This window comes from Drosophila novamexicana, unplaced genomic scaffold (genome assembly GCF_003285875.2).
Source record: "Drosophila novamexicana strain 15010-1031.04,08,12 unplaced genomic scaffold, DnovRS2.1 tig00000024-arrow-pilon, whole genome shotgun sequence".
In the NCBI taxonomy this organism is placed as follows: Eukaryota; Metazoa; Arthropoda; class Insecta; order Diptera; family Drosophilidae; genus Drosophila; species Drosophila novamexicana.
In genome coordinates this window covers 1332889-1348097 of record NW_020824768.1, presented here as the reverse complement: position 1 = coordinate 1348097, position 15209 = coordinate 1332889, and the positions used below count along the sequence as shown (strand labels likewise).

Below are 15209 nucleotides of genomic sequence, written 5' to 3'. Positions count from 1 at the left end.
AACTTTTGCCTGATTATATTGCAAAATATTTTGAAATTTTAGCTAAAGCAGCGAGCAAGATTTATACGTATACGACAAGTACGCAAAGATATGCGTATGAAATCATCGGAAAGAAACAAATAAACTGAAAAAAGCACAAAGAACACATTTATCACAAAATTGCGATCGTAATTCTCTGGGCCAAGCCCCGTTGTATGATGGCAGGAACTCCAGGCCAGAACATATTTCAATTTGCGCAAATAGTTCGCACCTGTTGCTTTTCTTTTAATGGTTCCACGCTGTCTCTGGCGTTTTACAACACAGTTTCTCAAGAGTTTTTATTGTTTTGTAGTTTTGCTGAAGGCTTTCACCAAGGTTTTTAGACCTTTTCAATCAAAGAAGAAGAAAACACTTTATGCGTATTTAATTTTTAGTACGATTTTTTGTTATATATTTTATTCTTTTTTAGTAGTTTGTTTTTGTTGAGTGTTGGTCAACTGTTTGTTTTTGTTTTTCCGTTTTCTTTCTTTTTTTCAAAATTCTTGTTTTTGCTTTTCCTTAGACGCTCATTATGTTCACTATATCACGTGGTCTTATAAATAGATCGCTATACATGTTTGTATGTGTATATATATATTTATATATATACTTTCTTTAGCTTACAGACAATAGAAAAACCCTAAGAGGCTTAGCATATATACTATATATACGTGAAACTATATTTAAATGGAGAGATATAAGGTATTATTAAAATTATAGTTAAGTTTTTGTCAAAACTAATTTCGACTTTAAACACAAACGCTTTGTGGAAGACTTTGAAGATTTCATTGCTGTGTGTGTGTGTGTGTGTGTAGCGTGAAATTCTAAAACAAAATTCTAATACATGATTCATGAGGCAATTCAACACCAAGTACTTGGACTGAGGTAGTTTGGCGATATGCAGAATACCATTTGAGAAATGAATTCACAATAATAATATAATAATAAATAAATTATAACAATTTGTTTGTGTGTGTGTGTGTGTGTATGTGTGTGATGAATGTCTCCATCTCGCTGGGCATTTTCCAGTGGAAAATGGACTTCGACGAGATTTCAACAAATTAGGAGTCTCGCATGCTCGGAACACTTCAAAGCAACATTTGCGTTATCCTGGCGAAATGTGGTGAAATGTCAATTGCGCAATGCTCTCAACGCCTGCGCAAGTGTGTGAGTGTGTGTGTGTGTGTGTGTGTATGTGGGAGTGTGTGCGTGTGTGTGTGCGACGCCCATCAGTCTTTAAAGCGGTTGGCGGGTTGGCGGGAGGAGATTCAAAACTGAACCCAATCTAAGCGAGAGAGAGAGAGAGAGGGAGAACGAGCGCCTGGCTCATTTACCAGGGCCGCCAGGGCTGCTCCTCCTCCACCTTGATCTGCTTCTTGATGACCAGCGAGAGCGGCTGCTGCTCCAAATGCAAATGCGGCACACGCTGTATAACCGAGGGCTTCACATCCATAGGCTCGTACGCGGAGTTGGCGGGACTGGGCGGCGCATAGCTGCCTCTGCTGCTGCTGCTGCTCGGCGCCGACTCGTAACCGGCCGAGGAGTGCGAGCTGGCGGAACCGGTGCTGGCCGTGCGCTGCGGCATCGCCACCAGCAGCGGCGATTGCTGATGCTGCTGTGCCACGGCCGCAGCGGCGGCGGCAGCGGCAGCCGCGGCTGCTGCCAGTTGCTGTTGTTGCTGGTGATGTTGGTGCTGCTGCAGCAACTGTTGCTGCTGCTGCTGTGGCAGGCTCTGTGGCAGCACGAGCGCAATGCTGCCGTTGGGCAGCTTGGTGGGTATCACCTGCATGCCATTGGGCAAGAAGTAGCCATTCGCATTCTGTTGGATCTGGCCAAAGAGATAGGGCGCTGTTGTGTTGCTGTTGTTGTTGCTGCTGCTGTTGTTGTTGCCGCTGGCTGCAACTGGCGTGACGGAGGGCTCCTGCTCCGGGGAGCTGGGCGGCGAGGGCAGCACAACTTGGGCGTGCAGCGATTGCGCCTGGGCTAGCGCCTGCTGGCGCTGCTGATGATGCAGTTCGGTCTTGACGCCATTGATGCAGTTGCTCAGATGCTGCAGCAGACGGCGACGCTGGGTGGAGTCAAGGCCGGGAAAGCGGCTAACCTCATTGGCGCAATCTGCAAAGCCGGCCTTGAACTTGTTTATGATCTTGGGATCGGCGGCCTGTTGCATGGCTGCCTGCTGGCGCTGCAGTTCCTGCAGATGTTTGACTGTCTTCTCCAGAATGTCGGCCTTCTCTAGCTTGGAATGGCGCGCCGGCTAAAATGAAGCAAAAGCAAAACAAATGCAAAGTTAGTTAAATGTACATTTACCAAAAGGGGGAAAGGGTTTAGGGGCAGGGTTGAAGTTCGTTTTTTGGATTTTCGTATACACTAGAGATACTTACGTCTTTTTTGGTAGCATCCAGGATGAGAGTCTTAAGCTCGTTCAGGCAATTGTTGATGCGTGCACGTCGACGTTTCTCCATAATCGGCTTGTTCGACTGCAAGAGAGAGAGAGAGCGGGGGAAAGGGTTGAGATTAGTCACGAGTTTGGGCCATTTGGATGCACAGTTGGGGCACAGTTTGACCTCATGCAGCGCCAACGAAAATAGAGGCATCTGCGTGTGGCTTTAATTGGACACGGACTCAACATTGTCATCGCCGTTGCCGTCGCACTGGCTGGGGGCCAAAAGACAGCGGCGCGGCGCGTGCTCTATTTATATTGCGCTCATGCACTCGCCCGCCGTGTGGCCAAAAATAGTTTTTGGCGGTTATAAATTACGATAAGCAACGAGCCGCTGCGGCTAAAAATAAATAACCAACACGCAGGTATTTCTAGCAACAACAACAACAACAACAACAAGGTCGTCGTGGGAAATTCGAAGACGCAAAAACAAAGCAACAAACAACAAAACATGTTGTTGTGTTTTTTTGCAGAATAAAATTTGGTTCTGGCCAAATTTGGCGCAGCGCGACGCCCGCACTGTATGAAGTCAGCGGCAAAAGCCAAAAACGGCCAAAAGCGACAGCTTTTTTTTTTCATCCCAAAAGAGAAGCTGATGACCGACAATTGCAGCGACCACGCGCCAAATGGAAGCCGCTCAAGTGGGCAGCCGCAACCAATTTTGGGTGGCACTCATGAATGGACCGGGCCATCTGGCTGTCCGTCTGTCCCTCCGTCCGTCCGTTTGTCTGTCTGGCGTTAGCTCCATGAATGAAGCCCCAACGTAAATGCCGCCAACGCCAGACGGCGGCGTCGTGTGTTGGCGAGCCGACGGCTTATGGCCATACTTGTGGCCACAGTCGGTGGCATGTGGGAGCCGACGTCGACGGCGACGAATTGTGGCCAAAAAGGAAATGCATTTGGGCAGCAGAATTGGCAAACTGTGTGTGTGGGACTCGCTTACAAAGTGGGAGACAGCAGCTAACTTGTATTTGATTTTCAAATCGCTTGTAAAATATTTATTCATTTCTTATGAAATATGCCCAAATTGGCAAATAAACAAGCGAAAAAGCAAATAGTAGAAAGAAAAAAGCTAAAGAGCATAAATTATGGCTACATAAGATACGCCTCTAGCATGCGCATCTCTAATTTGTTGGCTTTTTAATCCCAAGTTTAGCTGCTGTCAATTTCCATTTTGTACGGTTCTTTTTTTTTCTGGTTGTCTTTCTCAACACTTACCCGACGATCGCTTTTGATTGGCGCCTCCTTGTGCTGCTGCTGCTGCGTGGAGACGACAGCGGTGCCCAATACATTGGGGCTCATGTTTGTGGTAACGCCGGTAACCATCTCGATATCGGCTATATATTGTTTATGCAGTTTAAGACACAGTTTGATAGAGTTTTTCTTTTCTTTTTGCACTAGCAGCAAATGCAGAAATTTGCTGCGCACTTTCTTTACAGTTAGTTTGTTGCACTGCTTAGTTTGTTTGTTGTTGTTGTTGTTGTGTAATTCTTGCAAAGCAGTTGATTTGTTTAGTTTTCAGTTTCAAGATCACTTTTCACTTTCGCGCAACGACGACGAGACGAAACTACGTCGAAATACGTTATAATATTGCTTGGAGAGTTTTTATTTCTGATATTCTTCCGCTTGAGTGGGAGAGGCAACCGCACGCTACAAGCTACGGCAAGCGAATGGCTGTCAGGTTCTAAATGCAGCGCGATTAAACGTTTCCCGAAGCACGAAGCGAGCGACGACGAACGATCGTTTGGTACGACGACGAATCGGCAATGTGTGTGCGAGTGCGTGTTGGTGCTTGTGTGTTTATGTATGCGTGCGTTTTTGCTGGCGACCACCTTATCGCATGGGCTTACAGCAGACGACTGACGATTGATCGACAGGTTCGCTGGCTAAATCGAAATCGCCGCAGCGCGAGCCACACGACCAGGCACTCACACCAACACACACACACACACACGCATACAAGATATTTGGCTGCATACATTTGTGTGTTTATGTAGGTAGCAACGATGTCGGCTCTACCTGTGTGTGCAGTCAGTTTATCTACGCCGCGGCCTTTGCGAGAGCGCACAGTTACTCATATGCCCCCCTCTCTCTCTCTCTCGCTAAGCGCAAAAAAAGCACTGCAAGTTCTATTGGGCATTTCTTCCTTTTTGGAAATATCAAAACCCCCAGTGAGCGTGCGAGCGGGATTCACAAAATGCGCGAGAGCGCAGCACAGTCACAGACGGATACGGCGTAGACAGAGATAGCGACAGCCACAGGAGAGCGTGGCGCTGATTCATGCGGCCAACGCGACGACGCGTCGTCGTCCCATAGAAGGTGAAAATAGCAAACGGCAGCAGCTCACCCAGAGACTTAATGTTGATATGACGCCACCCCAGCGCCGACAGGTTCGTGCGCCTCGTTGTGTCTGCGTGTGTGTGTGTGTAGGTGTGTATGTGTGTATGTGTTATGATGTCGTGATCGGTGGGGTCGCTAAACAGTAAACAAGATCACAAGGTTGCTCGCGCAGTTGGGGCTGTGCGCACGCCAAGCGGAAGCGGGCGGCACCGCAACACCTGCGTCACCCACAATCTAACAACCACACACACACACAGAAATGCTCCAAATTATTTGTACTTTAATTTATTTTTTTTGACTGTGCGCCATGTAACTGTAACCCATTCCGCATGCCAGTCGCGGCAATTAAGCCATAGAAGGTCACTTACACTGGCACACATTCAAGTGCGTGTGTGTGTGTGCGTGTGTGTATTTGAATCAATCAATGCTTTGAGGCAAGGCTGATGAGCGCTTTACACGTGCGTCTGGCAACGCTTAGATTTGTTTTTATGGCGTCTACGTGCAGCGCGGATTCTCACGTTTGCAGTTATCAGTTTCTCGAAGGTTGGCGCCTTAATCACAACAGGCAGCTAAATAAATGGCTTTTCCCGGTCACTGGGTAGACGAATATTGAGTATGTTTGTGGCTATTTGCCTGGCATAAACATATGTTAGTATGTGTGCTTGTGTAAAATAATGTTAAATCAATGGGCAAAGAGATAACAGAGCATATGTACGTACACATGTGTAAATCACGTGGCAACATCAGCGAAAGTGAGAGTGAGTGTAACAGAGCGTTAAGCATTCTGTGCCACTCTGCATTACGTGTAACGTTCTTGTAAGCTGAGCTTGCAAAAGCTGCTAGTTGAACTATGTATATGTGTATGTAATGTGTGCACCAGTAAAAAGCTCCTTTACTTGCTGGCTGTAAGAATGTTAAGCTTTACAATTTCATAAATCTTTTGCATTTGCATGGATATTAAAGCTCTATAAAATTGCAGCTTTTAGTTGCATGATTTTGCGTTGTTTATGCATATGGCTAAGTGGGTCAACTTTCTGTGTTGCGCGTGTTGCGTTGCATAGTGTATAAAGTCACGAGTTTTATGCGTTTTATGGTTTGTTTAGAAGGTTGCACAGCAGAGACCCCCGGCCAGAGTCGGACGTCGTGCAACACCTTCGCGTTCCAATTACAATTTGGCAGCCGATCAAAAGGCTGCCGCCCGCGGCTGGCGGCAGCTACGCTGGCGGCACTTGTGCATGCCAATTTAATTGCACACTGGCAGCGTTTACATCATGTGGCTGCTGCTGCTTCTGGCCAAAAACAGCAACTGGCAGCTAAGGTGTAGGATGTGGCACACATATACACCCATACACAAGCAACGTACAGTTGTTTGGCGCGCCTGATCGCATGCAGCGTCTAAAATAAACTGTGGCAAAAATTTATAGTCCGCCTGAAAAACACACACAAAAACAACGCAAAAATGTGCGCATTGCTAATTGCGTCTAAATTTAAACAGAGAGAGAGAGAGAGGGAGAGAGCGAAAGAGGACGAGCGGGCGCAGCGGAACAGAGCGCCAGAGGCTGCGGCGTTACACCAACGACAGAGACGTCAGCGTAGCAGTGGCAGCGACGCCCACGCGCCAGACTCTGCCCTGCTGGCAACAGCGCAGCGGCAGCAACAGCAGCAGCCCCATGTAACTAAAAATAACAGCGTGAGAGCGAACGTCAGACAGAACAAGCGAGCCGTTGGGGCTTAGATCTGTTAGAGAGAGAGAGAGAGAGAGAGAGCGCGAGAGAGGGATAGAGAGCGAGATGAGCACGCTTCATGGCCGCCCATGCAAAATACATTTTGCTCGTACATTTCGCTGCGCTTTGCGCGCGCGTCTCGCGATTAAAATGCCATAAAAATCGCCAACGCAGCGGCCGCATGTGTAAAGCGCGCGTGAAATGCGCTAAACGCAATGCACTATTATTGTTGTTGTTGTTGTTTTTATGCACTTAATGGCGCTGTACTTTTTGGCAATGCAACAACAACAACAGAGGCAGCCACACTGAAATCTTTGCACAATTGTTGCTGTTGTTGTTGTGCAAGTATTTTATTACTCATTAACGTAACGACGCATTTTGGGCCAACGGGCCGTAGCCGCTGCCAACGGCGCCGCTGACGTCGCACAGAGTTCAATACGTTGATCGGTCGTGCGCATAGAGAGAGAGAGGGAGAGGGAAGGGTGGGGGTTGCTTGCGTTTTGTATTTGCGGCAGCAGCGCCAGCGAAAAAAAAAATACAAGTAAACAACGGTAGACGTTCTAAATTTAGCCACAGGTAAAAGCTCAAAACAAACGGTTTGTTTTTTATTTTGATTATTTTTGGTATGTTTCTTTGGGGTGGGGTAGCAGCTTTATAAGGGCAGGCCAGATCGCGTGATGCGCAAAGGTGAGCTGCGCTGCAGAGAGGCAGGTAAAACTGGTTGCTCGAAATACGGTCCAATTAAAGCACGCAACAAGATGCCGTTAATTTGCGCACACAAATATAACTAATTTCGGGAGGTTTAATTAACCAACAAGTTGTGTATTATAGGTATTAAATGCAGAATGAAAGTAGAGAGAAGAGACCTTAAATATTGAAAATTTCTAACTTTTTGTGTACAGTTAAAAGTTTCTCTAACGGTAAACTCCCTGGCAGGAACATACCTAGCCCGCAGATCCTTGGGTTCCTTTGGCTTTTTTTAGTTTCAATGGTAAAATAAATTATTATATAATATGATAATGTATTATTATTGTTTCACGTAGGATTATATGGAAACATTAAGATATATACTAGAAATATGTAAACAAACTGGAATATTATATCATTTTCTTAGTAAATATCCTTATAGTAAATATCTTTTAGCATATTACTGAGACGTAGAACAAAGAAAATTGAAGAGTTAAAAAGGGTCCATCCGATTCCCGGGCTTATCTGTAATCTCTATACATCATCCGTCTGGGATCCTCTCATTTTGCAGCTCAGTCGACCATTTTGTATAGTTTTTGGATGGCTTGACTTTTCGACTTTAGTCGGCATCAAAGTCAGGTCTTATAAAGTCAACTGTCTTGGCTGTTTGGTAAATATTCGTGAAATTTCCGGGCAAAATAGCGAACGGCAAGTTAAGAGTTAAATCCTTTCGCTGGAAGTGGCAGAACAGCTCCGGGGCCAACCCTTTGCCAATGGGTTCCGTTCGGTAGCCGTTGGGCGTTAAGCAGCGAGAACGCCCCTCGGCCAGCGAAAGGATTTAGGCGCAGCTACTGCTCCTGGTGCCGTGAGCTTAGATGCGACCGCGTTAATTAAATCGCTTTGGACACGCTCGCGAGATGGCCGCAATGATGGCCAAAGGGTTTCCGAAAGGATTAGAGCGCACAGTGGACCAGGTAGCGTTACGGTTTCTATTAACAGGATGATCATGCACATCAAAGGGCTAAAACCACACACCCATAAAACTGGCCGTGCAACAATGGCAAGCGCGTGTACAAGTCGCAGGACGCAGGACTCTAACCGGCCAGCCACCACAGCCCGTTCATCAGGCCATCAACTCTTCTGTTTATTGCACCCTTTACGCGAGCTGCTTTTTACCTAGCCAAAGGTTTAGGCCCGATACGGCAAAGGATTCCCACTGCACTGGGCCGTGCCGTACCGGACCGGACCGTACCGAGCCGGGCCGTGACATGTTTGTTTATTTGCCATAAAAGGATTATGGGCGTGGGCAGGTAAAGGCTTCGGGCTGCCGTTGGGTTAGACGACCGCACGCCCCTCTGCTTTGCACTTAACCCGTTGGCCGTGCTCTGGCCCATGAATCCCATGATCTAGCAACGGGTACGGCCTTTCTCTCACTCTCTCCTGCTCTCTTCCCCTCTCACTTTCTTGGTCGCAGGACTTCCTGGTAGTTGCAGTTGTCTTTTGCCCAGCCTCCTATCATCATTTTCACTAAAAAAGTCAACTTTGGCTCATAAAAAACAAACAAACCGAAGAAAAAAGTCTCCGTTCTGTTGCGTGGCGTTGCGTAAAAAACGCACGCAATTCCAACTAAACAAGGATCGAATATTTCTTTTGGCAAATCTCTTCGTTGACAACAAATTGCATAAAAAACTGATGTGCACTAACAGCATTTACGAGTTCGCTAAAAAAAAAGAGAAGAGAAAGCAAAATTGCAAATAAAATGTAAAAATAAAAATGGGAAACATCTTAACCCATAGCTGGGCTCTCAAGGTGAGGATGGGTTTGAGCCCGCGCACAAAAGCGCAACATGCAGAAGGATTTTATGGTTTTATTTAGGGTTATTTACGGTGTGCTCGCCTCCTCAATGCCAAATCAATTGGCGTGCAAACGTCAACTCGTCAGACCAACTAGCTTCTGCCTCTCCCTTCCGCGCGCACAGCTTGTGCCTCGGCTGTTTTACCTTTACCTGTGGCACGAAGGAGTAAACAGCCGCAGGCGAAAGAGTTCTTACCTAGCATTAGACTCGCGCCGAAAGAGGTTGCTGGCATAGGGTAGAGTTTAGGGTTTCCACGGATTAGCTGGCGGGTTTTGGCTTTATGAGCGTCACGCTAATGTGCCGCATGTCCTTGATGAGTCGCTGCCGCAGTCGCTGCCGCAGTCGCTGTCTCAGTCGCTGTCTCAATCGCTGCCGTCCGATTCGCAAAGAGTTTTTACGACACGCACACACAACTGGCCAAGCAGGCACAGACTCTCGAATCCTTGCCAATTTCCGGGAATATTATTTGCGTGGCCAACACACACGCACACGCACACAACTATAGAAAATGCCGCAAGCCAGCGCCAGAGGGCGCTGCGCATAAATTTCTCTAATCGCTTTGGGCCAACTCAAAGGCCGCACCGACCAATTTTGCGCCCCCAAAAACCATTTCGCCGAGCTAATTTCGGGTCTAATTTTTGCTGGGCACCGTTAGACCAGCAGCTGGCGACCGTCTGCCTGGCCATAATCTACATAAATATTTGCCTAATGACAGGATGTCTTAGCCAGGGCGAGAGTTCGACAGAGTTTCCCACAGCCAACGCGCTCGAGTGGGCGTCGTGTTTGGTAGCCAGAGCAAAAATGCCAAATGCCATTAAAAAACGAAGAAGAACAACAACAAAAACTCTGCTGCACTCATGTACGTGTATATAGATCGTTGAGGTGCTAAAAATGTTTTACGAGTCTTCACAAATCGTGACCAGACTTTGGCTGCGTCTGCGATTCCGACTCCGACTGCGAGTCAGACCCTGGCCCAGACCCTGAGATCTTGGTCCATGTCCAAGAGTCTCAGCGTAGACAGAAGGTGTTGAGCATATAAAATGATGCAAAAAAAAGCAACAACAAGAACAACAAAAAATCAACAGTTAAGTTGAAGAAAGTTAGGGTATTCACGAATCGGTAATGTCCTTACCAAAGTTCTTACGACCATGATCTTGAGCTTGATCTTTAAATTGAAATATATATGGATTTGAACAAAGATACAAACTCTTTTTTAAAACAACAATCTGGGATTTGAACTGGCAACCTACTCACAAGAAGTTGACTTATTGATATGTATAATCCATACGAGCAACATAACTCAAGAGCCAAGTGAAGTACTTCAACTGTATTGCAGGGTATCGAGCACAACACGGGAATCGCGTGCAAAGGAAGCTTCAACGACAATCCGCAGGCCAGGCCAAAGAAATCGACTGTGGCATCGATCATAAATGCCCGCCGCCGAATGGAAATGGGAATGGGTATGAGACTGAGACTGCGACTGAGACTGAGAATGGGAATGGGAATAAACAGAAGAACCGGTGCCGGTTGGGCATCATTGCATGCACTATTGAACTTTTTGAATGAAACCGACAGGCTCCAGCAACTGCAGCAAGAGGCAGCAAGAAAACAACAACAGCCAGCTGTGGCAACAAGATGGCCAGTGAGGCGTTTGTTGGGCCAACGGCAAGCTGTAATTTACACTCCTCAACGCTGGGGTGGCGTTGCCCCAAGATCTTGTGGCTGCCACACAGCATCCCAGGCAGCATCAGCACAGCGGGCAGCTTGTCACGATAGTCGGAATCGCAGTTGGAGTTGGACTTGCAGCGAGATCATGCCCGGCGATTACCTAAACGCACACACACACACCGGACAGTGGGGGAGGTAGGGGGTAAGGTAGCTGGCTTGTAGAGATCCTTGAGCTGCGGCTGCATAAATTAAAATGTGAGGGGCTGACCGGTTGCTGGCGTCGTCGTCGTCGTCGTCTGCTGCTGCTGCTGCTGCTGCTGGCACACTTATTGCGCAAAAAAGCGCGCTCCACGAAGCATGGCCAGAGCTGGTTGCGAATTCGAACTGCCACTGGGACAGGCCTGCTGCCGCTGGCTCTCGTTGCCGATCATCTCCTCCTTCTCCTCCTCGTCCGTCGTCGTCTTCGTCGTGGTCGTTGCGCCGGCGCATTGTTTTCATTTTATGGAGATTAACATTTTGCGTCTGCCAACGCCGTCGCCGCCGACGCCGCCGCCTTCGACTGATATCAGCATCTGACAAGCATCCAAGCATCCGCTGTCGCTGCAATAACTTGGCTGCAGTTGGCTAAATACCCTAACCAAGAGGGTATGACGAGTTGCTCAAGCAACATAGTTTCATTTCGCTTTTGAAGCTTTTATTAATTGCATTTATTTTATAACTTATTATTTTGAGTAAAAATAAGCTGCTGTGCTTTGAGTTATAGTTAGTTGAACTAGATCTTGGCGCATCTTTAACTAATTATTTCAGACAATTCTTGGAATTTGGTAAACTACGTTTTCATATGAATATACAAGTTTTTGTTTTGCCTGGCTTTAGGTATCTTAGGCTTTATATTGACTTATATAACATTAGAGAATACTTCTGTCTAGATATTAGAAAATAAATAGAAAATAGTTTTGTCCAAACAGTCCATTCTTGCCCAGACAATAGAAAATATATGTAAAATAAATATGTCAATATATAGCCTAAAATACAGTCCAGTCTAATATACAGCACATCCCTGCCCAGATATTAAAGAATATATGTTCCGAAATGTAGTCCATTTTGTCCAAATTATAATATGAAAAGATATATATGTGATATATATATTATGCATATGCCTTTCTCAGGAAAGGGCATTCAGAGTGCAGTTTCTTCTCACCTTTAGGCCTCACATTTTATTGTTGTTCGGGCTCCCTTACAGATTTAACTTGTCTTTCATTTCGGCAAGTCACGACCCGCGTAATGAGCTGACTGCAGCTCTGCAGCTCCACGGACCGGGACTGGGGCTTATGATCTTCTCTTTGTCTTCTGTTGCAAAAGGAAGTCGTCGCATTGCCTGACTGCCTAACTGACTGACTGCCCGACCAAACAGACAAAAAAGCAACAAAAACAACAACAACACAAAAATGTTAATTTTTTCCCATTGAGCAATGCGCCGATAATTAACCTCGTTGGTGTTACGGCGGCTGACCGGCATGAAAATTGATCGGGCTGCTGAAAATTGAATTTCAATTTATGAATACGACCGCGACACGCCTGCAAAGTGCTTAAAATACATGTATGTATGTGCATATATACGACTATGGTTGGAACTAATCATTTTGGACATGGCTCAAAGGCTAGAGAGAAAGAGTATAAGAAAATGGAGAAGAGTAGGAGCTATAAACGGGGGGGAAGAGCAGTTATGCAATTGGCTGGATTGGACAGATAAGTGTATATAATATGAATGTGAGCAAAGGGGAAAAATATGGGAATGAATTTTGAAATACAGTATACAGAACATGATATATAGTGTATATATAGTATATAGTCGAATTTATAGAGTTATCTCTTAAGTTCAAAAATCAAAGCCAAGAAAAGGCGCTCGAAAATGTGAAGAAGTGGGGAGTATCCGACTAGGCAATGCCCTGGGCCAACTGTAGAAAAGGGAAGTTGCCTGAATTCCTAGCGAGATTGGAATGTTAAGACTCACATAATTTAGAATACAAAAAATTTAAATAAATTTGTTTAGCTTACATTTCCAAAGATTTACATTTTTACTTTTCTTCCCTTTTTGCAAAAAACTAAGGCCTTTATATATTTTCTGCTTAAATCAGTTTTCACTTCTTTATACTTAACTCGCCTATTTTGAATCCCTTTCACTGGAATTTCACTTGGTTGAGCATTAACTTGTGGCTATTGTAGGCGCATTTTTTTACGAGTCTAAGCCTTTAACTTTTGGCCACAATTTTTTGAGGCAATCAAATTTTTCACGCTCTCAGCGCAGCCTTCGGCATTTCTTTGTCGCTGTCCACGGGCAACATTTGACTTTTTGGCTTTTCGACTTAAAAATAATAAAAAAAGGAGAACTCTTAAAATCAAGGCTGCATTTTTTAAGCCTTTCAAATGAAAGCAAATGCTCGTAAAAAACTGAAAATTAGAAAAAACAGTTTAACCCGTGCCAATCAAAGCAAGTTCCGGGAAACATAGTTCTAGAATTCTGCTTAACCCGTTGCTAAAAAATGGTTTCGCTAAAAAACCTAGCCAAAAAGATCGAGCAAAAAGCAGCTCGGTTCTGCGAACTTCATAAAAAAGTTCCATTCTTTCATTAATATTTACGATACAGACAACTCTCGACCTGAACTCTGCCAGAAAGAGTTGAGAGCAGAGCAAAAAGGCTTAAAAAACGCCGAAAAAAAGGACCTTCGCCCTAAAAAAAAAACGCAGTGCGAGCAGCTTGCAGCACAATGCCGACAATTGCCACAAAAGGTGGCAATTGTGCCGTGTGCAACCCGTAAAAAATGCGACCGCAACAAAAGGGCTGCAGGGGAAAGGCTTGGGCAAGGACAACGCGCGGGTTAAAAAAGTAAAAAGCGAAAAAAAAACGAAAGTCAACTCTTCGCTTAACAATTGCACATTATTAGCCAGGACTATGGATGATGCAGACGCAGTCGCAGTTGCAGCTAGTTTGTGGCATGTGGCAGCAAGCGTCATAAAGGTCGCGAGCGTGCGCGCAAATTGTGTGTGTTGCCAAGGTTGCGAAAGGATGTGCTCGACGGCTTAATCCTTGCACGCCGCGTTTTCCCGTATTCGCCGTGTGTGTTTGCCAATATTTTGATTTCGAAAATAAACAATACGCCCACCGAACCGGGTTCAGGTCAGCGACAGTCGGACAATCGGACAGTCGCAGTTCAGTGAAGGGCTTGGCTGGAACAGTTCCCTGAGCCTGAGCCTGAGTCCTGGTCCTGGGCAAGGATTAGTCGCGTTTAACCATGACGATTTCGTGGGAAACGGGGCGTACTCTGTTTGCTGCATTTAGCAAAGGATTACGGCCCATTTCGACCATAATTAGTGACAACAAGTTGTAAAGCCATTTTGTAGCCAGTTTTCCCAAAAATCCGCTCAACACGCCAACAGCAGTCCGACAGTCAAGATGCCAAATCAAAAGTTAAATGAAATATATGCCAGCGACATTATCATCATCTTCCATGTCCATGTCGCTGCTCCCGCCAAGGTCGGTTCTATGTAAATTGCTGCACCAATTTTTTGCTACAATTTTCCCGAAATGGAAAAAAAAAGAAATATCAAAGAAAATGACATAAAACTGGCAAGTCGGAAAGGGTTCAGAAAAACACGCACAATGTCCCAGCACGAAGCGCTCTCCTTTTTTAACGATGCCGCTTTGTGCGTTTTTTTGTGTCCGACCGATCGACTGGTCTAGTTCGGGTGTTCGTATACCCTTTATTCCCGGAACCACTGGGATTTTTTCCATTCTTTTTTTTCCATTCGCTGCGCCTTGGTCTGAGGCAACTTTTTGTCGAGTCGCGTACGCGGAATTCTTTAGACCCAATTTTCACTTTAAGGCACGCAATTTCGAGTGCGGCTTTTATGTTACTTACTGTTTAACATTTTAATTGTAGCAGCTCGCAAGGCCTCAACAAATGAAAACACTTTATGGCTCTTCATGGCGAGAGAGGGAGGGCAGCTGTTGCCTGAAATTTTGTGGAAGCGAAAGTGTTGACGTTGTTGGTCGGATGGGTTAGATGACACGGAATTGCCCTCATCCATACTGAGTTAAGTACAATTTTTCGACACGGCCTGCTGTCTTTTGTCAAGGCTGGCGAGTTGTCATTAGCTAAGGTTCAAATTGCTCATTAGGCGCGGCCCAAAAGCCAAAAACGACGAACTGAGAGTGAAAATTACAGTTTGAACAGCACTGATCATAGATCACATACATATGATATATGTGCATATTTGTATATACATTATATATGCACTCATATTAAGCTTGAGTAAATAAACTGAAGCAAAGAAATTCGAGAAAAGTTTGTGCTTGAAACGAAAAACTAAGTTTCTTCAAAGTATAAATTCGAAATTTCTAGATAGCCATAGATCCAAAGATCCAAGTTTAATAACTATATCATACAGTTGTCAGATCTCAAATAATATGACA

At 45.5% G+C, this 15209-nt stretch overlaps 1 protein-coding gene across 1 annotated transcript; it reads right to left on the bottom strand.

Annotated features, from left to right (window-relative positions):
* Positions 1–473: 473 nt before the first annotated feature.
* On the bottom strand, positions 474–5920 carry LOC115771144 (protein hairy). Its single transcript, XM_030716715.1, has 3 exons — positions 3680–5920; positions 2403–2498; positions 474–2275 (listed from the first exon to the last, which is right to left on the bottom strand). Exons 1-3 carry the CDS (start codon positions 3785–3787, stop codon positions 1349–1351), a joined length of 1131 nt encoding a protein of 376 aa, XP_030572575.1. The 5' UTR covers positions 3788–5920; the 3' UTR covers positions 474–1348.
* Between the last annotated feature and the right edge of the window lie 9289 nt (positions 5921–15209).

What these genes read in the sequence shown, in the direction of transcription:
- LOC115771144 (XM_030716715.1), bottom strand. Translation starts at nt 3,787, where the DNA reads ATGGTTACCGGCGTTACCACAAACATGAGCCCCAATGTATTGGGCACC. An exon ending in CAATCAAAAGCGATCGTCGG is followed by an intron (nt 2,499 to 3,679) that starts GTAAGTGTTGAG and finishes TCTCTCTTGCAG; the next exon opens with TCGAACAAGCCGATTATGGA. An exon ending in TGGATGCTACCAAAAAAGAC is followed by an intron (nt 2,276 to 2,402) that starts GTAAGTATCTCT and finishes GCTTCATTTTAG; the next exon opens with CCGGCGCGCCATTCCAAGCT.